The following is a 27035-nucleotide window of genomic DNA, read 5'->3' on the forward strand; positions in this document are numbered from 1 at the left end:
TTCCGCCAATCAGCGTTGTCGCGTCATGCGGAAGTGCAATGGCGGCGAATGGAGCGATTTACGAGTCCTGCAAGGATAATAAACATAAAGCAAGCACCGCAGAAATGAGTCCTGATGGGTTGATTAGACATTCTTTCCAAGAGTGTTTCTCTTCCTTAATCGATTCGATCACAGAATTTAGCTCTGAGGTTAGTTAAAACGGTTGTTTTTCTGTTTTTCTGATTAATTACATTGTGGTATATTCCGGAGAGCTCGAGCCGAACGAGAATTCTCATGGCTAGTTGTTGCAAAAACATGTCGATTTAGACGAATATGGATATGGCCTCTGCTCTGATACAAGCTCTGAAATAAACATGGTTCCTTATAGCTTTTCCTCGCCTGCTTTAATGCACATTAAAGAAGCCGCAAATAAAAAGTAAACACAGACCTGCAGTAGTGAATGTGAGTGGGTTGGGGACTAGAGAGTGTGTGTAAAGTGAATAGTCTAAGCTTACATGTATAACAGAATGATGATCTAAACTGCCTGCGATTTGTTTTCAGCTAAAAATAAACCCTGAGGTTTTAAGCATCACTGCCAGCTTGAGTGCTCTTAACTTCCCTGAACTACAACCATCGCATGTGTACGAATGTTTACAGCAGCACATCTCCAAGTTGCAGGTAAATAGCACATTAACGAGACATAGTAAACTAGAATAGATTGTAGGGGTGGCTGGATAATGTGTCTTATTAGACTTCAAGGAAAAATCCACTCTGTACAGCTAGTATATGAATCTTTACAATTAACATCTTCAGTAGCATCCTATATTTCATTTGTAATGAAATGCTGATGTTGATTTTTTTTAACTTCATGTTTCTTTCACTCATCAACATGTTGGTGTATGTATTTTCACTTTAATTAACATTTTCCTACATTACCCCCAATGCCATTTGTCTGCTTGCCGATATTCACACCACTGGAATTTAGCCCTTGCTTCTCTTTCTAAAGAGACTGATGCAGCAGTGCTTTAGTCCTTAGTCCCAGTCTGTCCAATTCTCTCACCTCCTCATCTGTACAGTCCCTCCAGGATTTTGCGATCGCAGAAATGAACACAAAATCAAGCAAATACTGAAATATCGGGGGAGCCTCAAATTTTTCAAAATTACCACAGTTTTTTCCACAGATAAACTGTAATCTGATCAGGTGGCCAAGACAGATCATTTGACATCATCACACCGTGCATTCAGCCAAAGCGCTCTTTGATTCACTTGCGTCGAGCATGAGTACAGCAAAATACAATTGTAATGCTGTTGACAAAGAATATATACAACAATTAGAACTTTCATTTTCTCATATGTATATATCCTTCTTTCCTTTTTCCAGTCTGTATCGGCACATCTGAAACAAATATTGGATGCTAAGAGCCCAACTAATTCAACCAATAATGAAAAAACAGAGAAAGCCAAGAATGAGTCGGCAGCAACATCTGAAGAAGAGATAGTGGTAGACAGAGAGCTCTTTCCTTCTACATCACACCAGCATACTGCTTCGAAAGACAGTGTGATGTCCCAACATGATGACCGCAGTATTCAGATCAAAGCTGGCAAAGCTGAGGTAAAATACTGACTAATGTGTAATATGTATGAATATAATGATCATGTTCTTACATAATGAAGAATGAATGTTGACAGTGCATCAATAGTTCAAATAGGTTGTCTGTCCAATAATGTTGTTGAAGATGTAGTTAGCTCCAGAATTATTGACACCTTCATGAACATAACATGTGTTAAAAACTACACAGTACCCAGTCTCTAACTGCGTCTACTTTTGGTTATTTAAATGAAGGTGCCAATAATTCTGGCGTTAACTGTATGTACGAAGTGATATGATTGGGCACTTTGCTATGAAGTAATTTGCCTCATACCTCAAACACAGAACATCCTTTGTTAGGCTTGGTAATTTTTCTCTTCCTCAGCAGCTATCACATGTGGTGTCCCTCAGGGCTTCATATTGGGCCTATTCTATTTTCATTGTATATACTTTATCTTGGGGCTATTCTTTGAAAGCACAAGATTTTTCACCGCTTTTATGCTAAATGCAGCTGAATCCACACTGTAGGAATTTCAACAGTAATTGTATTTGTCTCTCTTCACTGGCTATAAGCCAAACACAGAATAGAGTTTAAGGTTTTATTATTATTATTATTATTATTATTATTATTTTATATGTCTACAGCTGCATATCTGTAAGTTGTATGTCTGACTTCATCAGTGGCCATTATACCTGTAGAGGTTTATCATCTGCCAACCAGCTTTTAATTATTTTGAGAGTTAAGTATGTTCTAAAAGCAACTGGGCCTTTTCTGATGGCCCTTTCAAAAATTTTGGAACAACCTACTGTTTTTAAGGCTTGCCCTACAGTAGACTTTGGGGTGGCATTTCTATGATGCACGATGTGTATAACGATACATATACAGTCAAGTCCATTAATATTTGGACATTGAAAAATCTATTGTTATTTTAGCGCTCTACCACAATATCTTAGTTAAAATTAAATACTGACCATGAGCACAAAGATCAGACTTTCAGCTTTAATTGGAATGGTATTTACACCGATCAGCCATAACATTAAAACCACTCACAGGTGAAGTGTATAACATTGATTATCTTGTTACAGTGGCACCTGTTAAGGTGTGGGATATATTAGGCAGCAAGAGAACTTACAGTTCTCAAAGTTGATGTGTTGGAAGCAGGAAAAATGGGCAAGCGTTACGATCTGAGCAACATTGACAAGGGACAAATTGTCATGACTAGTAGTCCAAGGAAGGACAACTGGTGAACCAGTGACAGGGTCATGGGTACCTATGGCTTTGATGCATGCGGGGAGCGATCTGGTCCAATCCCACAGAAGAGCTGCTGTAGCACAAATTGCTGAAAATTTTGCAGTCAGAACACACAGTGCATCACAGCTTGCTGCGTATGGGGATGCGTAGCCGCAGACCAGTCAGAGTGCCCATGCTGACCCCTGTCCACCACCAAAGCTCCTACAGTGGGCAAGTGAGCATCAGAACTGAACCATGGAGCAATGGAAGAAGTGGTCTGATGAATAACGTTTTCTTTTACATCATGTTGATAGCTTTGTGCGTGTGCTTTGCTTAGCTGTGGGTAGAGATGGCACCAGGATGCGCTATGGGAAGAAGGTGGAGTTAGTATGATGCTCTGGGTAATGTTCTTCTGGGAAAATTTGGGTCCTAGCAATCATGTGTATGTTACTTTTACACGTAGCACCTACCTAAACATTGTTTTAGTCCAAGTACTTCATGGCATTGGTATTCCCTAATGGTAGTGGCCTCTTTCAGCAGGATAATGTGCCCTGCCACACTGCAAAAATTGTTCAGGAATGGTTTGAGCAATATGACAAAGCGTTCAAGGTGTTGACTCCAAATTCCCAAGATCTCAATCAGATCGAGCATGTGTGGGATGTGCTGAACAAATAAGTCCAATCCATGGAGGCCTCACCTCACAACTTGCAGGACTTGGGGCTAATGTCTTGGGGTCAGATACCAAATCACACCTTCAGAATTCTTGTGGCGTCCATGTCTTGATGGGTCAGAGCTGTTTTTTTGGGGGGGGAGTGGGACCTACAATATTAGGCAGGTGGTTTTAATCTTATGGTTGATCGGTGTACATCCCAATCAGGTGAAAGGTGTAGGAATTAAAGCACTTTTTATATGTGGTTCCCACTTTTTAAAGGCCCAGAAGTAATTGAACCAACTAAAACTATCATAAATTAAATTGCCATTTTAATACTTGGGTTGCAATTCCTTTGTAGTCAGTGATTGCCTGATGTCCGGAACCCATGGACATCACCAGACAGAGTGTATTTCCTTGTGTTCCTCTGCCAGGCCTTTACTGCAACTGTCTTCAGTTCCTGCTTGTTCTTGGGGCATTTTGCCTTCATGTTTGCCTTCATGTTTGCCTTCAGTAAGTGAAATGCATACTTTTTGTTGGATTCAGGTCAGGTGATTTACTTGGCCATTGCAGAACATTCCACTTCTTTGCCTTAAAAAAGTCTTGGACTGCTTTCGAAATATGCTGCAGGTCATTGTCCATCTGCACTGTCAACCACCGGTCAGTGAAATTTGATGCTTATTGCTGAAACTGAGCAATTAATATAGCCCTATATGCTCCCGTACTGATGCTTTTGTCAGCAGTCACGTCATCAGTAATTACACAGTATGCCCAAAGTTTTGTAAACAACTGACCATAATACTCATATGTGCATTTTGAATATACTGTTCCAGATTTAGACCTCCATTTGGTGTTATAATAACTTCTACTTTTCTGGGAAGGCTTTCTACTAGGTTTCGGTGCATGACTGTGGGGATTTGCCCACTCAGCCACAAGAGCACTAGTGAGGTCTAGCGCTGATGTCAGACGAAAAGACCTGGGGGCACAGCTGGCATCCCAATTCATCCCAAAGCTGTTCAGTGGGGTTGAGGTCAGGGATCTGTGCAGGCCATTCAAGTTCTTACACTCCATTCGTGGCAAATTATGTCTCCATCGACCCCTCTTTTTACTTCCAGTGAAGGGAAATTGTAATGGTACAGCTTACAAAGCATCCTATACAATTGCTTGCTTCCAACTTTATGGCAGCAGTTTGGGGAAGACCCACATACAGTGCTGTGAAAAAGTTTTTCTTCTGATTTCTTCTTGTTTTTATGTATATTTCATGCTAAATAGTTTTAGATCGTCAAACAAAATACAAAAAACAAAGGCAACCTGAGTAAAAACACAATACAGTTTTTAATTATGAATTTATTTTATTGAAACAAAAAAGTTATCCTGTCACCCACGTGAAAAAGTAATTGCCCCCTTAAACTTAAAATCTGGTTCTGCCACCTTTAGCAACTGCAACTTATTTAGTAACTGCAACCTAATGCTTCTGATACCTGGAGTTCAGTTTTTCACTTACTTCTAGGACTAGGGTTTACTCCTATGCTTTAGATCAATGTCTTGCTGCATAATGGACTAAACACCAGACATTCTCCTTTAGGATTTTCTAAGCAGCAAAGCACCCCCACACCATCACACTTCCACCACCATGCTTGACCATAGGTATGATGTTCTTTTTGTGGAATTCTGTGTTTGGTTTATGTCAGATGTAATGAGACCCCTGTCTTCCAAACAGTTCCACTTTCAAATAATCAGTCTGCTGAACATTCTCCGAAAAGGTTTGAGGATCATCAAACTCAAGGATCAAATGTGTTTTGGCAATTTTTAAAGTTCTTCTGGGTTAGCAGTGGTTTTCTCCTCACCACCCTTCCATGGTTGCCATTTTTTCCCAGTGTCTTTCTAATAGTTGAGTCATAAACAGTGACCTTGACTGATGTGAGAGAGGCCTTGTAGGTCCTTTGTTGTCGTCCTTGGCTCTTTTGGAACTTGCTGGATGAGCCGTTGCTGTGCTCTTGGAGGAATTTTGGAAGGTCAGACATTTCTGGGAAGGTTCACTACTGTGCTGAGTTTTTCCATATGGAAATCACGACTCTCACTGTGTTTGTTTTTTGGGAGTCCCAGAGCCTTTGAAATAGCTTTGTAACCCTTCCCAGACTGATGAATTTCATTCACCTTCTTCTTCATCATTTCTGGAATTTCTTTCAATTTTGGCATTGTGTGTTACTGTGTAAGACCTTTTAACCAATTTCATGCTGTTGAAAAAGTTCTATTTAAGTGTTGATTTGATTGAACAGGGTTTGCAGTAATCAGGCCTGGTTGCATCTAGTCCAGCTGAACCCCATTATTAATTCAGTTTCATAGATTTGGGGAATTGGCAACTACATTTTCACACAAGCCCAGTTGGTATTAGATAACTTCTTTGCTTCAATAAATAACATTATCATTTCAAAACTGTGTTTTGTGTCCACTCAGGTTGCCTTTGTTTTATCTTAGATTTTGTTTTAATTTCTGAAACTGTTTAGTGTGAGATCTACACAAAACAGAAGAAATCACTTTTTCACAGCACTGTATGGATAAGATGCTCAGGTGTTTCAGTCTACTTGTCCCCTTACAAGGAAGTGTCATTTCAATACAAAGTTATTCTGACTTAACACCTTTATGGTATGATGAAATATTTCTATCCAGATGGGAGTTTCCCTATCCACAGGACACGGGGGCTCGCTGAATAGTTTCATGAGAATGAAAATGATGCAAGTCATATGCTATGGCCTTCAGCCACCAGATCACAACCCAAACACCTATTTTGAGATTTTGGGTGTGTTATTCAGTACTCTTCTCTAATAAAGAAAATATTGTTTGGAAAGAATGGTGTTTATCCCTCTATTACAGTTCCAGAGAATTCCAGAGAGTAGAATCTGTGGCAAGATGCAGTGAAGCTGTTCTGTTGCAAAGTAATTGTTGGAGTTGACTGGCTATTGGCAGTTTGTCATACTTGAGATTGCTTGAGAGTGTAAAGGAAGGGTGACATGCTGAATCAAGTTCTCAAAGCAGATGGTCAATAAAAGCTGAAATAAAGAAAATGTCCCCAAGAATGCAAATCCTATATAAATTCTACTTTGCACTTATAGTTGGGTAATCAAAAACGTGCTTTATGTTCTGCAGTCCTGATATTGCTATACCCATCAGTACAACATTTCCAGCCCAGAATAACCAAACTAGTTTCTGGATTGGAGGTGATGATGCATTAGGGCAAAATATGGTGCCTTAATAACATTGGGCCTGCTGAGGGGATGACGTAACTGATACTTGCTGTGTGATTCACATCCAAATTTTACAGCATGACAGCTGTGATTTATTTTATATATATATATATATATATATATATATATATATATATATATATATATATATATATATATATATATATAATGTGTATGTGTGTGTGTGTGTGTATGTGTGTGTGTGAGATTTTGGCTTCTAATATGTTTAATTTGTAACTGCATATTAGTGTCTTGAGGCAGCTGATTATTTGATGTGTAGATGATGTAGGACTAAATGACTAAAAAATGTAATGACTAAAAATTTATGACCTTATTCCAAAAAGGGGAGGGGGGGGTGTGTAAATTTTACATATTGTGAGTCCCTGCTGTTAAATGGTATTGTGTGTAAGTAGTTAAGGCCAGTATGTCCAACGTTACCTATTGCTTTGTCTAAATTGAATCAATCCTAGGTGGTCTTGTGGTTGATGTGGGTACTGAATTATTCTGATTCTTGCTGTGGCTCTGGGAGGCAGCTAGTGCAGCTTGAATGGAGGGCTCTCTCTGTGCTTGCTCTCCCTCAGTGAGTGATGAATAGGAAGCCTGTTGGAGAGTCCTGAGAGAGGACCAGGCTCACGCTGTATTATTAAGTGGATGCTCATTACTCAGTGAAATTGCATGTGGGCGAAAGACAAGGACACCTTTATTTTTATATTGTTTATACTTTTTTTTTTTACTGTACAGACACTATAACAAAATGGCCAGAGCAATCTCTGCTATCTGAAATGGTTGAGTGTAAAATGTTTTGATATTTGGCATAATTGTGTCCACTGCACTCGCGCGTTATTCATGTAGCAGCACACACACACACACACACACACACACACACACACACACACATACTGATCCTCATTATCGCTCAACAACAAAAAGCCGACTGCGGATTGATTTCTTTCAATAGCTCATCAATTCGACACTCATTTACATCCCTCTCTCTTCTCCCACTCTTTTTTATCTTATCTCTCTCTCTCTCTCTCTCTCTCTCTCAGATTGAACGTAGGATCTCTGCATTTATAGAGCGCAAACAGCTGGAGATCAATGAAAACAATGTGCGGGAGTTTTGCAATGTGATCAACTGCAATCAGGGTGAGGATTAGAGGGCACCAGAGGAGAGGTGTGGAAGTTGTGCAGAACAACTGACAATCTTTTAAAAAGTGCTGCTTTTCTACAGGCGACAGGTCACGCTGCATGTTTTTTGAGCAAGTCTAAGAGTGCAGGTTCAAAATATAACTTGTTTTGGCCTGTTCTGAGCACTTAAGAGCAGTCAGATAGCAGTTAAAATCTGGGATACACCATTAGGTCCCTTTGCGTGTGGATTTTCTATGCCGATAAATAGATAATGTAAATGTATTGCATATGCTGTTTTACTTATGCGCATTGTGTGAAAGAGTCTAAGTGTACCTCAAATGGTTTTGTTTTTGAGCTGTGGTTTATATGGTTCTTTTACAGAAAACAGTTGTGCCAGAACTGATGCAGTCTTCACACCCTATCCAGGTTTCAAGAGTCATGTCAAAGGTAAGACAGTCTCCGGATGATTGTTGTTGGTCTTTTTTTTTTTTTTTTAAACTTGTTTCTTGTGCTTGCAGTGTTGTGCTGACCATAATAAAGAAACAAGGAAGACATATCTTTACACGTTAATGTGCAAACTGTCTTCTTAATTAAATGGCCTTTCAGTGACCCGAGTGGTGAATACATATGGGCCCCAAACACGTGGTGGGCGCTCTGAGCAGGGAGAGCAGCAGCAAGGCTCGTACAGCAGAGACTGTGGAAACCCTGTCATCGAGGAGCGGCTACACAACATAGAAGCTCACCTGAAGCTAACAGCAGGTCAGATATATATGAAATATATATGAAACGATATCTTATCGTTTGCGGTATATCGGTAGAAATTCTCCCCTCAATTAGAAATAGTCTTCCTGCGGTAATAATGATAAAGCCTAGTAAATGACGTATTTGTTTGTGCGATGGTCTACGACCTAATCGCAGCTCACGTGTAGAGCGAAACGTGAACGTGAAGCTGAGGAGCAGTTTATCGCTAAACGAGGAGCTACATCTACAATCTTGAACTGGTTTGGTTACAGAAAATCTATTTTACTTTTAGATCAATGTTTGTGTTTCTGAGACTCTCAAGATCACAGCTATCACTTGTAACCAAAAACAGTGGTGAATGGTACTATATTTTACATCGTCACTGATCTCATTATCGCAATAAATACCAGAAAATATCGTGATCAGTTTTAAGTCCATATTGCCCATCCCTAATATGATAGGGATAGTCTATCATATCATATCTAATAGTCTAACTTCCATGAGAAATTTTCGTTTAGCCATGTGGCCTGTGTCCACCTGGCCTGTGATGCATCTCACTAAATGAAAATGCTTGGTAAATATGCTAATACAGTTATGCTCTAGTTCTTGGCAGTTACATACATCACTAAAATGGCAAAGTATTCTCTGTGTGTGTGATGTCTTATAGCAGGTCCTGTGCCTCAGAGCATTTACCAGCGGTTGAAGAAGTTAGAGGATCGAATCTTGGAGCTTGAGGGTCTTTCCCCGGAGTACTTCCACTCCACGGTAAGTGCTAGGCAGGGAAATGGAGAGGCTGTTTTTGTATGTTGAAAGGGGAACGCTAGATACATATTGAATTCTTCAGTAAAGGCTAGCTCTCTAGAATAGTGTAGGTTTCAATGTAGTTACAGTGTATGTTAGGAAATAGATGTTGTTCCGCCAGAGTTATGAGTTACGTCTTGGCAGTCATTATCAATGGACTCAGGTGGATAGCCTAAAAAAGATTCCACTTCCCAAAAACAGTTAGGCCCAAGTCTCACCCTTTCTTCAGTGGATAATCTCCACACGATGCTGTGTGCTTGTACCTAAGAACTGCTTCTGTAATCAAAAAGACTGTGATGCTTATACTGAAAATCATTTTAACATACTTAGTACTGTCTAACTTTATAGTGTACATCTTTAGAAGAGTAATAATTTATAATCTCACTTTCTATTGTCACCCAGAAGAGTATGGCTTCCCTTTCGAGTCTGATTCTTCCTCATGTCATCTCTGAAAGGTTTTTATTGCCACTGTTGCCTCAGGCATGCTCATTAGGAATCTAACTATACACCGATCAGCTATAACATTACAATCACCTGCCTAATTTTGTATAGGTCCCCCTTGTGCTACAAAAACAGCTCTGACCTGTTGAGGCATGGACTCCACAAGACCTCTGAAGGTGTGCTGTGGTATCTGGCACCAAGATCTTTTAAGCAGATCCTTTAAGTCCTGTAAGTTTCAAGGTGGGACATACATGGATTGGATTTGTCTAGCACACCCTACAGATGCTTGACCGGATTAAGATCTTGGAATTTGGAGGCCAAGTCAGCACCTTGAAGTCCTTGTTCATGTTCAAACCATTCTTGAACAATTTTTGCAGTATGGCAGGACACATCATTCTGCTGAAAGATGCCACTGTCATTAGGGAATACCTTCACCATGAAGGGGTGTACTTTCAATTCAATTCAATTTTATTTGTATAGGGCTTTTTACAGTAGACATTGTCTCAAAGCAGCTTTACAGAAATATCAACATGGTATACAGATATTAAAGGTGCGAATTTATCCCAACTGAGCAAGCCACTGAGTGGCGACGGTGGCAAGGAAAAACTCCCTAAGATGTTTTAAGAGGAAGAAACCTTGAGAGGAACCCGACTCAGAAGGGAACCCATCCTCATCTGGGTAACAACAGATAGTGCGAAAAAGTTCATTGTGGATTTATATGAAGTCTGTATGGCGTTAAGCGCAGCCGTAGTCCCAGCAGTCTGGAATTAAAGAAGATTTGAGCTCCATCCAGAGGCAGAAAGGATCTGGATCTCTAGTATCTCCATAAATTCGTGTGGGGCTCGGCGAAAGGAGAGAGGGAGGAAAAAGATAATTATGACTGCGAAGCAGTAGAACAGAATCTAGTCAGGGTAGGCTTGAGTAAACAAATACGTTTTAAGCTTAGACTTAAACACTGAGACTGTGTCTGAGTCCCGAACACTAATAGGAAGACTGTTCCATAACTGTGAGGCTCTATAAGAGAAAGCTCTTCCCCCTGCTGTAGCCTTCACTATTCGAGGTACCGTCAGATAGCCTGCATCTTTTGATCTAAGTAGGCGTGGCGGATCATATAAAACCAAAAGATCGCTTAGATATTGTGGCGCGAGACCATTTAGTGCTTTATAGGTTAATAAAAGTATTTTATAATTAATGCGAGATTTTACTGGGAGCCAATGCAGTATTGATAATATCGGTGTGATATGGTCGTATCTTCTAGTTCTATTTAGGACTCTAGCAGCTGCATTCTGGACTAATTGGAGCTTATTTGTATTCCTACTGGAACATCCAGACAGTATGGCATTACAGTAATCTAATCTAGAGGTGACAAATGCATGAACTAGTATTTCCGCATCATGTAGTGACAATATGTTTCTTATTTTAGAAATATTTCTGAGATGAAAGAAGGCTATCCTAGTAATTTTATGTACATGAGTAATATTATCTACATACTTGGTCTGCAACAATGTTTAGGTAGGTCGTTTGTGTCAAAGTAGCATCCACGTAAATGCCAGGACCAAAGTTTCTCAGAAGAACATTGCCCAGAGCATCACATGTCCTTCACTGACTTCCCTTCTTCTCATAGTGCATCCTGGTGCCCTCTTTGTCCCAAGTAACCACTGCATACCGGGAACCCCCCACAAGACCGCCATTTTGGCGATGCTCTTACCCAGTCGTCCATCACAGTTTGGCCCTTGTCAGTTGCTCATTATTTTGCTTCAAACACATCAACTTCGAGAACTCACTGTTAAATTGCTACTTAATATATGCCACCCCTTGACATGCGCCATTGTAACGAGACAATCATTGTTATTCACTTCATCTGTCGTTGGTTTTAATATTATCGCTGATCGGTGTAAATCTATATACAGATTTCTGTAAAAACTGCTTATACAACTGAATTGAATAAATGAATCCAAACTGAAACATTAACAGAAAACTATTCTGATGCCAGTGGCTTATCAGCATATGAGCACTTTTGTTTGCTGCATGGTACTCTTTCTCTTAACCATTCCACAGACATTTGGCTTATGTGGTTTTTTTGTTTGTTTTTTTTTTTCTTTTCTTTTCTCCACTCATGACGGTCAATCAGAGAGTTCTTCAAAGCCATTAAAATCTGATATGTGTGATATTTTTCCCTCCTCTTCAGAATTTACCCATGTCAGATTGTAGCCTATCAAAGTTAGCTGAGTAAGTGCTCTTGTACCCTTCTATTTCTCTTAGTTCAGTTCTGCACAGAGAGCTGGCTGATTTCCATGTCCTTTACTGTGTGTGTCTGTGTGTGTGCAAGAGAGAGCGAGAGAGTTGGAGAGAGAGAGATAGCTGGAGAGAGTGTAGTGCCTAGAAAGAAGAGTATTGAGCACACTATAAAATATGTTAAACATTTTACATTGTGCTACTCCATTTTAACAAAAACAATGATTTAATTGAGCCATTGAGTTGGGAGCCAATCAGACTTGCTCTTGTTCCCAAATGTGTTTATGTCCATGCTGAAAAGTGATTGAAATTAATCCAAGTTGCTAGTGGCTGATGAGAGGACATGGACAGAGTAGATGAGTGGGGGTTCTGGGTGAGTATGAAAGTAGATGGCCTCTTCTCCATCATGCTAATCAGTGCTGTGCAAATGAGTGGCTGAGTTAATGCTGATAAAGTCAGTTGGCTGTGATGGGTGGATTGCAGTTTGCTTCACTGTAATGTTAAAATGTTTAATGGTATATGAAGGTCATTCCATATAACATTAAAGCTGTTTAATTTTTTTTTCCAATCTTTCACGCAAATGTTTGTAGATAATAGAAAATTGCTGGGTTTGTTTGGAAAAAATATTTGGTCCGTTTTGCTGTTGAAGACAGCATTCTTTTTCAAGTTGAGATTTGCAGTCTTAGAACGAATGATATAACATATTCATCTGCAGCTGATTTTGGACAAAACCGTTCTAGCACTGTCCGAAGTGCTTAGATTTTAACCAAGAGTGTGACTGTTTCTACGATGCTCATCAAAAAGCCACCGATAGGATGTTGGAATTGTGGACTAATAGGATGTTGGAACTATCTAGGCACGTTGGAAATGTTTGTTTGAGCAAGCTATCATTTAAAATACTGACTTTCTCACATATTAATTAATATAACATTACCATGCATGCTCACTCTGAAGAATGTTGTCCTTGTTTACGCAGCCATGTACAGCTCCCAGCTCCTCTTCTTTCACCTTTTCTCTAGGCATAATAGTGCTGCTATTATACCGAGGGTATGTTTATGCAACCCCATTTTCTGATTGATGATGTAAACAGAACAATCTTTAGTCACGGGTTTGTAATTAGAGGCTCCGCATTGTGTAATCTGACATGGAGAACACATTGTGCAGTCTGTTATAGAATTCAGGCAAGATTTTATTAGAGATCATCTCAGTTCATCAGTGTGAGTGCTGATTTATATTTCTGCGAGCATGCCAGGACTTCAGTGTAAAGTAGTGGTCACCAACCCTGTTCCTGGAGATCTACTTTCCTGAAGACTTTAGCTCCAACCATAAATGTGCCCACGTGCCCATCAAATCATTGCTTTAAGAAGTTCTTGTTCAGCTAGAACAGGTGTGTTAGATGTTGGTTGGAGGTGAAACCTGCACTGAGGGAGATTTCAAGAAAGAGGGTTGGTGACCACTGGCGTAAAGGATCCATATTTGCACTTTAGATGGTCCTCTAGGAGACGCTGTCACGTGAACCACAGGAAAATTTACAGCATAGAAGAGCCGTAAACAGTGTAAGTTCCGTGTTCCACTGTAGGAATAATAATAGAATATAAAACAGACAGAAGTTTGTTTTGAAAAGTGCTGGGCAATGTGATTAGTTATTAAGCAACTAAATTCTCACTCAAAGCATTTGTGAAGTGTTTTAACTCGTCTGTATTCAGCAGTGTGAGCGAATTTTGTATGGAAGCACTTCAAGATAACCACTGTTTCAATCCACAGTTCTGTCAATCACTGATTGGCGGATGCTTTAGTTTTTGTTTTTATTTAGTTGCTGGTAAAGTTTATTTAGAGAAGGTAAAGTGTGCAGACTATATACGATTGTAGTTTTCTGTAAATAAATTTATAAACAGTAATGTGATCATATTGCTGTGTGTGAAGCAAAAATTAAATGGGGGGGGTACTCACTTGTGTTCATTTACACTAGCTGTTCAGTGTAAGAGTTTTATCATAGAGGTATTATTTAGTATTTCTAACAGAGTAAACATGTTTATACTGAGGGTTTTTACAAAGCGTTTTTCATCCGTTTCTATCGTTTTAAAGTTTTTCACATGCTCAATTTTAGAAGACTAATATTTAGTATTTTATTGTTTACACTTCAGATGTATTCTGAACAGTATCAGTCTGATTTAAACAATATTCATCTGAATTTGAATAAACCCATGGAAGAAATGTCAGAACGTCTCATCCAAAGGTTTCTGTGTACGCAACTAACGCACCTGTCCAGAAACCGATCAGCACGTGCTCGCTCCATAGCACAGCAGGTTCACACAATGGGTAGTTATCAGAGGTGGGTAGAGTAGTCAAAACTTTTACTCAAGTACAAGTAAAGCTACTTATAAAAATAATTACTCAAGTAACAATAAAAATAATAACATTAACAGTTACTTGAGTAATAGTAATAAAGTATATAATGAGAAGACTATTCAAGTATCAAGTTACTTCAGATCTGATTAAAATGAACGGAAAATTCTGAATCTCACAGTTCTCCATGTAGTCTAAGTTACACCTCTCCTTGAAAGTCTGTCTGTTCTGTTTATATGATATAAAACCTGGGTTCAAGATGAAGCTGCATATCCCAATCCTGTGATGGGTGCAATAACACACAACCTGTCATTTTCAACACAAAATCTCTCTCACACACACCAAAACAAACATTTTCCGGACTGTATTTCTGACTGTCTTTATTTTCACAACATGTAAACAACACAAACTTGTCAACATCTGCAACAAGACAACTGAGAGCAAAAGAAAAGACTATGGAACACTACAGAAGAGAAAGTATGTGGAGTGAGTGTGAGAGAGTGAGCCTGTGTGTATCCTGCCTCCATGGACACGCTCACTTCTTTCCCCTCTTTGGCCATTATCTTCCAGGACTGAGCCTCTATAAAAGTGAGCGGTTGTTGCGGACGCATTCGGACCACTGTAGCATATCGCGAGACTCGTGACCTTATTATATGTGATGTACACTAATTATTAAAACGACATACATTCATTAATATTTAACTAACTGAGGAATGCCACCGAATGTAGTGAAGTAAAAGTACTTGTATTTGATTAAAAATGAACTTGAGTAAGAGTTTAAATCTGGCCAGTTAAACCTATGCTTAAAAGTAAATTTTTTTTTTTTTTCAAAAAGTTACTCAAGTAGATGTAACGAAGTAAATGTAGTGCGGTACTACCTCTATGCCTGTCGCGTTTACCCATGATCCCTAGTCTGAATCACGACACAAAGACACACGTATGTTAATGCAGAAGTATAAAACAGGCTCGAAAAGCGATCATCTTAAACGACTGCTGTAATCACTCAGTCTAAAAAAAAAAAACTTCAGGTTTTGTTTAGTCTACACTGCTATTTTTTAGGGAGACTAAAGGATATCAGTTTGCTTTTTCCTATATCCTAATCCGTTATTTCTCCTTTCAGAGTTACTCGCACAAACGTCCAAAATTCTCAGTTTCTCAGGTAAATTGCATTCTGATATTTATCAAGTGTTCTGGCCGGTCACCACGTTAAACTGTGCATACAGACTAACAAACTGTCTTGTTTTTGCAGAGCTACAGCCTGTCTGAGTTGGATGGGAAGATCAGCGCAGTTAGAACTGCTTTACTGAAAAGAGCAAATGAGTTCCAATCCAGGGATGTGAGGGAGTTTCCATTCTGACAAACACACAGTTGTTCAACAGTGTACCTCCACTCTGAGATTTATCTAGGGGTTTTTTTTGTACACTTCTCATGAATTTAAAATGAATTGTTTTCACTTACTACGCATCTGATTTGTGAGTTTAGAAGACCTGTACATGCTGTCATGTTCATTTTTGTAAATATATTTGTTTTCTGCTAAAATATTGAGCATTTGAATATTTTGCACACAGACACACTACAACACGTTCACATTTTTTATATAACGTCTGAGACCTTTGTCAGAACTGTGATTCATTTGTTTCTGCTAGCTTTGGTCCATTGATCAGTCCCTCCAGGATTTCGTGATTTTGCGATCACAGAAATCAAGCAAAGTCTGCAATATTCGGAGGAGCTTGCAGTTTTTTTTAAATTACTGCCAATTTTAAATTACTGCCAAATTACTGGAATTTTGCCAATTCCAGTAGTTTTCTGCAAAACAGCACAATTAACTTTGCAAAATCCTGTACAGACTGATTGATTCCATTTTTAAGAATATTACATTCCCCCTCTTGGGGGGATGCAGAGAGATGGGAAATGGGGGGCGCAAATTGTTTTCAAGAAGAAAAAGCACAGACAGGGCATCATTTGGGGACTATGTGTATTTTATTGCATTTCAAAAAGAATGTGCATGAATGAAAAACCCTGCGTTCCCTCCACCCTGTGTTTTATTTTTGCTGGGGAGAGGCGGAGCTTAGCCTACCTTTTATCTAGCTGTCAGTGCAGACCAGTGTTGCCAACTTTTTTTTGAAAAAAAAAAAAAGGCGCCTAGTGGCTTTTTGGACAAATGTTAGCAACTTTCCAAATATCACAGTGCTGTCCTGCAAGCGCAAGGTCTTGCTTTCACGTTGCACTCTCACCTCTCTCTGCGTCTACGTGACGTGCCCTTCGTCCCAATTTACATCATTCTTATGTGAATAATTTTAGAATGCTAGACGATTGTAATACAACATGTTTTATATGTAAAATAGTCGACGTTATAACAGCCTAGTTCTCTTGTTCAAAGTAGTTATAGTGTTCAGAAACATTTTATATCATTCTATATATATATTCTATATATTCATCACCTGTCTGTTATATAGTTTTATAAAACTTATTTAAAAATCATAAAAGTTACAAAAATTAATTTAAAAAAGTACAAAAACACAAATGTAATTTTAAAAAATAGAATAAATAATTATTATACCTGGTCTCCTCCAATATTGGGTGGGGTGGGGTACCACATGATCGGGGAGGCTTGTGGGGGCTTTAGTTGCAAAAGGTTGAGAACCTCTGACCTAAAGTAAAGGCTTTTTCCTTGGCCCTGGAGGAAAACACCAGTCTAACACAGGGCATCATGCACGCACACATTCACACTTGGGGACAAATTACCATAGCCAATCCACCGACTGGCATGTTTATTGGAGGTGGGAGGAAACGCGGAAGGAAACTCGCACAGACATTGGGAGCCACCTATAAGGTTAACCGAAAAACTTAAAAGTTTAGTATGTTTGTAGAATTGAATGAAGTATCAAAAAAAAACACTGACAATAAGCTCGAGAGAATTTGAAACAGCTTGACAATATTTACTTTTTTATATTACGTCAGTTCTGATTCAGTTCTCAAAACACGATGCTCATTGAGCATGTGGCTGTTGTGTAGATTTACATCATTTTTAGTAGTAAGTAATTTATTTTATAATCTGGTGTTGACAGGTCTGTAGCTATGTAGCAAGATACATTAAAGACAAAAGATACAAAAATATAGCAGTGTGACCATCAGGACTGTGTGTGTGTGTGTGGAGAGAGCAGACTGATTGTGGGGTTGCAGGCAGAGTGCGGTTGTGCATTTCTGCTCACCTCTGCAGCCTGCCATTGCAACAAATGACCTGATTACGGATTCCCCACACTATGAACAGACAATTAGTCTGCAAAGATTGCTCCCTTTCTTCTGACCAAGAGCCTGTGTGAAGCCACATGTGCAGTAGTTCACCCAGGAGCTCCAGTCACATTTTGCCCTATCTAGGCACAGTTGATTACAGTGATTTGAGCCTCTGTGTTCATTGCATTATATACTGACCACTGTCTGCTGTGTTTGAAATTCATGACTAATGAGGCGATTCTTTTGTTGTGGAGGAAATTAGAATTTAGAGTGGAATGGTAAGATTAGCACAACAATGACTAATCAATGGTAGAATCACATTCGAAGCTGACACTGGTGTACAGGACAGAAAGATTCAAATTTGCTGGTGTAAATTTGAAAGCACAGAGTATGTGCAATGTAATAATGATGTATAATCATATATAATGTACTGCAGCAGTGCTATTGCAGTGGCAGGTGTGTGGTTTTTGTGGTCTTTTTTCATCTACGTAGGTCTGAACAATAATAAATTGATTTGTTGTTGTGTATTATGAGGGGTTGTTTTCAGTTCTTCTTGTCTTAGGTTTAACCTGAGGTTATTGTAAATGCCAAGCATTTGGAAGGCGTTTCCTCATACATCCTGCATTCTAATAAAAAAAAAAAGTATACTAAACTGACTTTTCCTTGTCGCTAGGGTGGCACTCTTATCCTTTGTGTATCTCACCTGGAGATGTGGATATAGTGTACCTTTAAAATTATTTACAGCACATAATTTACCTTTTAGGGTAACACTTTAAAGATACACTATATGCACTTTTCTAGATAAATGATACATACTAATAAATGTGTATGTGATTGTGCCCTGCTATGGGCTGTACCCCCATCCATAGTGTCCCCAGTCTCATGCCCTAAGTTCCCTAGGATAGGCTCCAGGCTCCTCCATGACCCTGTTTGGGAAAGCGGTATAGTAAATGGGTGGATGGATGGATGGATATATACTAAAACTGCAAAAGGTGTATGCTTGAGTGGTACCACTTTAGCAATGAGGAATGGTAAAGTTTAGTACTCTTTTTTTTCTGAGAATGTGTACATGATATTAATTTAGTTGTAGGGGCTGTGTGCGTCAGATAATCTTATTGAGTTTCCTTATGAAGCCTGGTGTATACAGACAAGTGTATACAGTATGTTTAATAATGAGCTCCACAGGGTGTCCCCAAAATTCTCCATATGTAGGGAAAATGAACACTTTTAGCAAAGTATCTTCCAAAATTTTTCATCCTTAATGTGTGTGTGTGTGTGTATATATATATATATATATATATATATATATATATATATATATATATATATATATATATATATATATATATATATATATATATATATATATATATATATATATATGTATATATATATATATGTATATATGTATATGAAATTTCAGATAGCCTTTGACAAAAGAAGAACGTATTGAAACCATTCTCATGGTTGGTTCGGTAAGGCTGCAATGGACTTTTACAGGAAACATGACAAGCACATCATACACAACAATGTTGCCAAACTTGTTAACAAATTAAAAATGACTGGAAGTGTTGCGGACCAACCGAGAAGTGGACATCCACGAACATCCACTGGCAAAGGCACAACTGACATGGTGCTAGCATACGGTAGGTACATAAACCCCTATGTATGAAGACCTTTGGGATACCCTTTACTTCTATGAGTGCTCTTGGGACTGGTGACTGCGAAGGACCGTAAAGTTATGTCCGTTTTTTCTTTTGTTAAAATAAATGGTTAATTTCTTTTTAGTGTGAGTGCTATACTTTAGAGCTCTCTTCCTGGAAATTGAGCTTTACATTCCAGCTCCAGCCTCTCCACTCTGACAAGTTATCAAATGTGTCCAAGTGTGGGCTTGTCAAAACACAAGACTTGTCATAGTTCTCTGTGTGAGGGCTTGCAATCTCATCGTCCAGTGAGAAGGGAAGTGAAAGCTGTCTATTCCAGGTGTTCAGCCAAGACTGTTTCCTCTGCTCTCACTTTTCTGAGCCCAAAAAAGGCATGCAATGCACCATGGGAGGTGCATACTTGAAGGCATGGACAAAGCAAACGGGGAGTTGGCTATTGTTCACAGTGGAACTTTTGTCTCTGTCTTGAGACCCTTGTGTGGCTTAACGAGAACAAATTGGTTGCACAATAACGGATGGATTATGGATGTGAATAAAAGCTTTTGTTCCTAGATATGCCTGGCTAGGATCCATTCGACCCATAGCCATTGAGTTGAGAATTCAGCTTAATAGGCAGGTGAAGGACCACTCAATGAATGTCAATTTTATCTTTTGTAAAAAAGAAAATAAAAAAAAATTTTAATTACTGCAGCATTTTGTCACTCGTTTTGGAAGCAACACAGCACAGAAGTATCTATTTGAGGTTAATAAATTGTCTTAACTCTGACAATCAGAAAGAGTTTTTTTGGATAAATAAACAAAACAAAAAAAAAGGAAATTTCAACTCCTGGAAGTCATAAGATTATGTTATATGCCTACAGAGAAATACAGCATTTTAGGTAAATTGTTGGTTTTATTATAACAACCATTTTATTGATGTTAAAGGCAGCAGAGTCCGTTTTTGAGTCCAAGAGGATTTATTCTGTTCTCCACCCCCCACCTAGTCCACTCCACTCTACTCCTCTATTCTGCTTGTGGCAATAGGTACTTCCGCCCTGATTTGCCCTCTGGTTTCTCACTGTCCCACACTTTCATGCTCTTTCTCTCCCATGTGATATCTATTCTGTTCCCAGTGGATGTGATTAAGACTTCTTGGCAGTCTCCAAGAAAAGCCAGTCAGATTTTCCTTTTCTCCCCCTCGATGTCCTCTTACATTGTGTGAGGAAGAGGGAGAGACTCATAACCATTCATAACTCACAAACTCTTAATAGGCTTCAGCCCTTCAGAAAGAAGAAGCGAAGAAACCCCCCCCTACACACACACACCCCTACCCCCACCCCCCAATCCTCCCCGGCCCTGCTGTGACTAGTCAGCCTCAGTCTTTCTTCCCCCATGGCTCCATGTCAAAAAAGACTGTTGCTCGTTTGTGTAGGGAACAATAAGGAACAAGGCTGAATCTCTAGCGCTGAACAAAGGGGAGAAAAACAGGTTTTTCATTCTGCAGAACATTAGATTCTGACACATTTTAGCATGGTGTTTTTTCCCCTAGTCTGAGTGCAGTGGCTGGGCTCTTTAAAAAGGACCACCTGTTGGCTAGTAGGCTGCTCTTCATTATGCCAGTAGCTATTATCACAGAGAGAGCAACACCACAGGGAAGTTCTAAAGTTAACCCTGCCAGTCAGAAGCCGCACACTCCCCGCCATGCACCAGGAAGTCAGATATATTATTGTACTTACATAAAAAAGTATATATAAATACACATATATTTCAAAAGTACATTATTCCCTGCACATTAGATGTAGATATTTTGAATCATTAAAAAAATTGCCTATTTTGAACAAATACTTTAACATACAGTAACATTACTCCGAATGTATTTACCTGCTGTTTTCACTTTCAGGGATGTAACACATTTTCTGATATCATGAATGTGCTGTGAAATCCGCACCCTATTTCCAGCCTGTTATTTATGTGTACATATTGTGCTGTCCATATGTGACCATGTCAAGTTTGAACATGTAAGCATTACAAACTTCCCTATAGCGGAGTCTGACGCAATGCCCCTCTAACAGCACTGGAGCTATGTGGCGTGAGCTAGGCTCTCTGGGGTTAAAATGTGGCAGTTATATTGCCAGGATGGAGCAGCGGGAGACGAATTCAGGCAATTACAATCAAGTCAGGGTGCAGTTTGAGCGTGGGCCTGGAGCCTGAGTAGGATGCTGATGAGACACTTAGCCACACATCCTCAGCCATTGGTCCTCTCCTCTAACTGCCAACCCCCCCTGCTGGACAGCCATGAATCCCTGCGACTCACGCACACACCACTGCACTACCCTCGACAGGCAGCTCCACTCCATCAGCCCCTGGAAATCACTTAGAGGCCTAAGGGTTGGTCAAGATTATCAGCTGAAATGGATAGCTTACATCTGAAAACAAGTTAAACTTCAAAGTAATTGTAAGAGCATATAAAAAGTCATTGTTCTAATTTGAATTATAAGCCTTTTAACAAAGTGTCATCAATACTGTCAGATTTAGATCTTTTAGTAGTCAGACACACGGCTTTATTTGTCAGTGTCAAGTTTCACATGTTCTTCCAGTGTTCTCCCAGTGTTTTCTCCCAGTGTTCTCCCAGTGTTCTCCCAGTGTTCTCCCAGTGTTTTCTCCCAGTGTTCTCCCAGTGTTCTCCCAGTGATTTCTCCCAGTGTTCTCCCAGTGTTCTCCCAGTGATTTCTCCCAGTGTTCTCCCAGTGTTCTCCCAGTGATTTCTCCCAGTGTTTTCTCCCAGTGTTCTCCCAGTGATTTCTCCCAGTGTTCTCCCAGTGTTTTCTCCCAGTGTTCTCCCAGTGTTCTCCCAGTGTTCTCCCAGTGATTTCTCCCAGTGTTTTCTCCCAGTGTTCTCCCAGTGATTTCTCCCAGTGTTCTCCCAGTGTTCTCCCAGTGTTCTCCCAGTGTTCTCCCAGTGATTTCTCCCAGTGTTTTCTCCCAGTGTTCTCCCAGTGATTTCTCCCAGTGTTCTCCCAGTGTTTTCTCCCAGTGTTCTCCCAGTGTTCTCCCAGTGTTCTCCCAGTGATTTCTCCCAGTGTTTTCTCCCAGTGTTCTCCCAGTGTTTTCTCCCAGTGTTCTCCCAGTGTTTTCTCCCAGTGTTCTCCCAGTGTTCTCCCAGTGTTCTCCCAGTGATTTCTCCCAGTGTTCTCCCAGTGTTCTCCTAGTGATTTCTCCCAGTGTTTTCTCCCAGTGTTCTCCCAGTGTTCTCCCAGTGTTCTCCCAGTGTTTTCTCCCAGTGTTCTCCCAGTGTTCTCCCAGTGTTCTCCCAGTGTTCTCCCAGTGTTCTCCCAGTGATTTCTCCCAGGGTTTTCTCCCAGTGTTCTTCCAGTGTTCTCCCAGTGTTTTCTCCCAGTGTTCTCCCAGTGTTTTCTCCCAGTGTTCTCCCAGTGATTTCTCCCAGTGTTTTCTCCCAGTGTTCTCCCAGTGATTTCTCCCAGTGTTCTCCCAGTGATTTCTCCCAGTATTTTCTCCCAGTGTTCTCCCAGTGTTTTCTCCCAGTGTTCTCCCAGTGTTTTCTCCCAGTGTTCTCCCAGTGTTCTCCCAGTGATTTCTCCCAGGGTTTTCTCCCAGTGTTCTCCCAGTGTTTTCTCCCAGTGTTCTCCCAGTGATCTCCCAGTGTTCTCCCAGTGATTTCTCCCAGTGTTCTCCCAGTGTTCTCCCAGTGTTCTCCCAGTTATTTCTCCCAGTGTTTTCTCCCAGTGTTCTCCCAGTGTTTTCTCCCAGTGTTCTCCCAGTGTTTTCTCCCAGTGTTCTCCCAGTGATTTCTCCCAGTGTTCTCCCAGTGATTTCTCCCAGTGTTTCCTCCCAGTTTTCTCCCAGTTTTCTCCCAGTGTTTTCCCAGTGTTTTCTCCCAGTGATTTCTCCCAGTGTTTTCTCCCAGTGTTCTCCCAGTGTTCTCCCAGTGTTTTCTCCCAGTGTTTTCTCCCAGTGTTTACTCGCATGTTCTCCCAGTGTTTTCTCCCAGTGTTCTCCCAGTGTTTTCTCCCAGTGTTTACTCGCATGTTCTCCCAGTGTTTTCTCCAGTTTCTCTGGTTTAATCTCACCTCCCAAAACCATGGCAGGAGCTGGATGCTACACTCAATTGCCCCCACATGTGAAAGAGTGTTTGAATGGTGCCCTGCCCAGGGAGTAATCCCACTTCACACTCAGTGTTCTCAGGATGGGATCTAGATCCGACATGATCAGTGATTACTGAAGATGAATAAATGAATAATTATGAAGTAAATCCCACTACTATAAAAGGACTCAACCTATTGTAAAGATGTTCTCATATTCATAAAATATAACCTGTCTCAAATTGTTCACAAACACATAACCAGATGTATACCTAAGGCTGTGGGTGAATTCATCTGCACACCGGAGGTCCCTGTCTGCATGAGGTCTAATCTCTGACCCATTCAGCTACAAGGACCTGTATGACTCACAGTGCTGAAAGGCAGGGGTGTATTTCTCATCCTGATTACTCTGGCACCCCCAACCCCTGCCCTGATCTGCTCTCATCTCCTGCAAGGCCAGCATCTACAAAAATCACTTCTGACCCCCTTCTAGTGACAGTGTCACAGTTTGTTGAGAGGAAAGAGCAAGGAGCAAGACACCTGAAAGCAATTAGGCATTTATGCTTGTTAATTGTTGCCAAAGAAAACTCTGTGATTTCTGGAGAGCTCCTTGTATTTTGTGTGCGCCCTTATAGCTCTCGGTCTAGCTGGGGTTTTTGTCGTGGCAAGTGGCACACACCTGATTCCTTGACTCTGATTTCTATTTTAAAGTGTTTTGGTGTGTAACGTTAGCACTGCGTTATTGGCTTTGTTAACACTTTTGCAAATATTTTGTTGTAGATGATTTCTGTTGATAGTATTTACTCTCAGTTTAACTGGAAACAGGTCCTGTAGAAATCACTGTGCATTGAGAGGTAAGCCCTTAACGTATGTAGCTCCATATCTCATTTTTATTTGCTGATCATTTTGTCTTTTTGGCTAAATTGCTGGTTAGTCCCCTAAAATTTTCCCCCTGGTTATCTATTGCTCAACTTGTTTGCGAGCAATCCTCCACATTCTGCTGTGTTATGGCGGAAGCTGTGGTCAACCTCCTCCAACCCAATTCCTCTAGTAATAGCTGTTTTTTAACACTGCTTTATCATCGCCTAGACCCCAGACGAGTTGTCCCTATGGCAAATTATTCCATCTTTGCAGAGAAACAGAAATTGGATTGCTCTGATCCTGTTTTGTGGCAGGGAGGGCGGCCGCAGCATTATCCTTGGTTGACACTGGCGACGGAGAGGCAATCACACACGGCCACACTCTGACAAAAACACTCCAAGAAATCAGACCACAACAAGCTCAGACTCTGCCTACAGGCCAGCTACAGCCATTCACAGACATAATGCATTACTACTACTACCACTACTCTACTACTACTATTGCTATTGCAAGCCTGTCTTCAACTACTCAACAGTCTGCTGTGCTTTTATATGTGATCAGTATGATATCACACAAATATTGATCAATACATTCCCACTGTTCCAGAACAACCAATGTAATATATTTTTATTTACAATAATGCATAGGTATATTCCCTATTACTGTATTAGTATTAGAAATTTAAAGCAAATTTGTTTTACTAAAATAAATTTCATTGAAAAATGTATCTTGCTATTTGATGTCTTTTCAGCATAAAAAGTTTATTTGCAAATATTTTTTACATTTTTAATCATAAACTCTTTGGAACATTTCATTTCTTTAAAGTAACCAGCTAATCTGTTAATTACAGCCTGCTCTTCTACTGTTTTATCATTCAAAAGACAAACCCTAACAGTAAATAGGTATCATGAAAATAAATGTTCTGCATCATTTTCATTTATCATCATCTGTCATGTGCAAAACGGACAGACTCCGCCGTAGTCTTCTGGAGCCCTGAGTTTCTTCTCAATAGGCAACGTTTGCAAAGCAAGTATATGCTACAACAGATTATTGCTGATTATAATTACCCTGCAAATCAGTGTTTGAGATTATATTTTCTAAATTAAAGAGACCTTACCTGCCTGTATATTGTCTTTGAATTTAAAAATGATAGGGAAAAAGAATGAATAAAATACAATGTATAGACACATATCAGAACATGCGTTTGCAGAAAATATTTCTTTTTTGCTAAACCCCACCAAAAAGAAAACCCCACATTTCCTGAATATCCATACTCTCTTTTGTACACTCTGTGTAAAACCATACTTTTGCTTGTACCCGAGTGTGCAGACTTATAGATATACACACGCATATATACAGATAGAAGAGCAGAACCCAATTTCATCTGTCGTGGCAGAAATCAATCTCATATTGCTCTCGTTAATCCGCAATGGCTCTCCACAGATCCTGACACTAATAAGGTATTGAGCAGGTGAGGCCAGGGGCTTCGGGTGAAACAGGCAGACTAGGGGGGCTGGAGTCTGGCACTGTTCCAGTTCAATTATGTGACTTGTATATAGAGAGAGAGGCACAAGGAAGGAAAGAGAGAGCAGAGAGAGAGAGGGCACAAGATGAGAGGGAGAGGCAGAGCAATGGGTGAAAGACTTTGGAGAAAGAAGGTTGAAAAAGACATGTAGGGTTGAGGGGGGTGGTTGAAAAAGGCTTGGAGATAGAGAGAGAGAGAGGGAAGGAGGTTAAAATCGATCCCATCTGTGGCATGATGGTTAATTAAAGCAGCTCTTGAGTAGGCTGAGGATGAGAGGCTTGGCTGGGCTCCTGTAGGCAGAACCCTGATTGCTGGGAGAATGGCTTCTTTCTCCACGCACAGAGACGAAGAGGGCTGCTGCTAACGTGCACAGACCTACTCATACACACAAATGGAAATGCATAAATGCATGTTTTGAATGAGATCCACATATGCACTCGCAAAGATAGAGCTTAATTTAAGTGCAGCATTTGGAAATGTCTGTTCCTCATTCTTATTTGGGAGTAGGTATAAATAAATAAATAAATAAATAAATAAATAAATAAATATACACACACACACACACACACGCACGCGCATATATATATATATATATATATATATAATTGACATATGAATTGTCAAAGTAGATTTCAAAGTAATGAGCATTTTCGACATGTGATAGATGTGGACAAAGGGGATAGTGTATATAATAGTTTGTTAGTGTATATAATGTAGCTGTTGCTGCGCCATCAAATTGGTCCAGATTGACAAAGTAAGGCTGCTAGTTGCAAGGTAAGCTTACTAGACTGGAATTCAGTAGCCATGAATTTTAGACAGTAGCTTCTGATACCAAGAATATAAACTCAGCATTTTTTTCTAGAAAATAAATAAAGATACTCTTAAAAGTCTGGGAAATGTGTAACAGTTTAATCCCTTTGTGTATTATTCAAACCACTGCACCATTGTCCCAAAGTACTGTTAGCTTTTCCATCTGATAAAGGATGCTTGAGGTTACTGCCAGTTCATATTATCACATAAAGTTCATGTTTCACATTTCTGGTTGTACACATGTGAACTTATAAACTGGTAGTCATTTCCACAAATGTTACCACAACAGTGTTTATACAGCACAAATGAAATGAGACGTTTTCCCCCCCTATACATTCAAATGTATAGATCTATAATTGTTATAACAATGGAGGTTGAATGCTGCGAAGTAATCGGTACTGTACATAGTATGGCTGAGTAAACTGAAAGCCATGACCTAATTTTATAATAGCTTCTTAAATAAAAGCGGATCAGAAAAAAA

The 27035-nt window shown here is 39.8% G+C and overlaps 1 protein-coding gene across 2 annotated transcripts; it reads left to right on the forward strand.

The window, feature by feature from the left end:
* On the forward strand, nucleotides 1-15920 carry mbip (MAP3K12 binding inhibitory protein 1). Of its 2 annotated transcripts, none has more exons than XM_017477222.3 (9): nucleotides 1-188; nucleotides 541-657; nucleotides 1361-1591; nucleotides 7739-7835; nucleotides 8199-8264; nucleotides 8424-8576; nucleotides 9229-9323; nucleotides 15502-15540; nucleotides 15631-15920. In XM_017477222.3, the coding sequence occupies exons 1-9, from the start codon at nucleotides 39-41 to the stop codon at nucleotides 15736-15738; spliced, it is 1056 nt and encodes a 351-aa protein (XP_017332711.1). In that variant the 5' UTR covers nucleotides 1-38; the 3' UTR covers nucleotides 15739-15920. The 2 variants fall into 2 exon arrangements, with proteins under 2 accessions (XP_017332711.1, XP_017332710.1); XM_017477221.3 differs by having other exon boundaries at nucleotides 2-188; nucleotides 9226-9323.
* Nucleotides 15921-27035: the final 11115 nt, after the last annotated feature.

The sequence above is a fragment of the Ictalurus punctatus genome, chromosome 9, assembly GCF_001660625.3.
Source record: "Ictalurus punctatus breed USDA103 chromosome 9, Coco_2.0, whole genome shotgun sequence".
In the NCBI taxonomy this organism is placed as follows: domain Eukaryota; kingdom Metazoa; phylum Chordata; class Actinopteri; order Siluriformes; family Ictaluridae; genus Ictalurus; species Ictalurus punctatus.

Excerpts from the sequence above, each read along its gene's own strand:
- mbip (XM_017477221.3), top strand. The coding sequence starts at position 39 with ATGGCGGCGAATGGAGCGATTTACGAGTCCTGCAAGGATAATAAACAT. Across the intron at positions 189-540 it reads TCACAGAATTTAGCTCTGAG|CTAAAAATAAACCCTGAGGT; the intron begins GTTAGTTAAAAC and ends ATTTGTTTTCAG. Across the intron at positions 8,265-8,423 it reads TTTCAAGAGTCATGTCAAAG|TGACCCGAGTGGTGAATACA; the intron begins GTAAGACAGTCT and ends ATGGCCTTTCAG.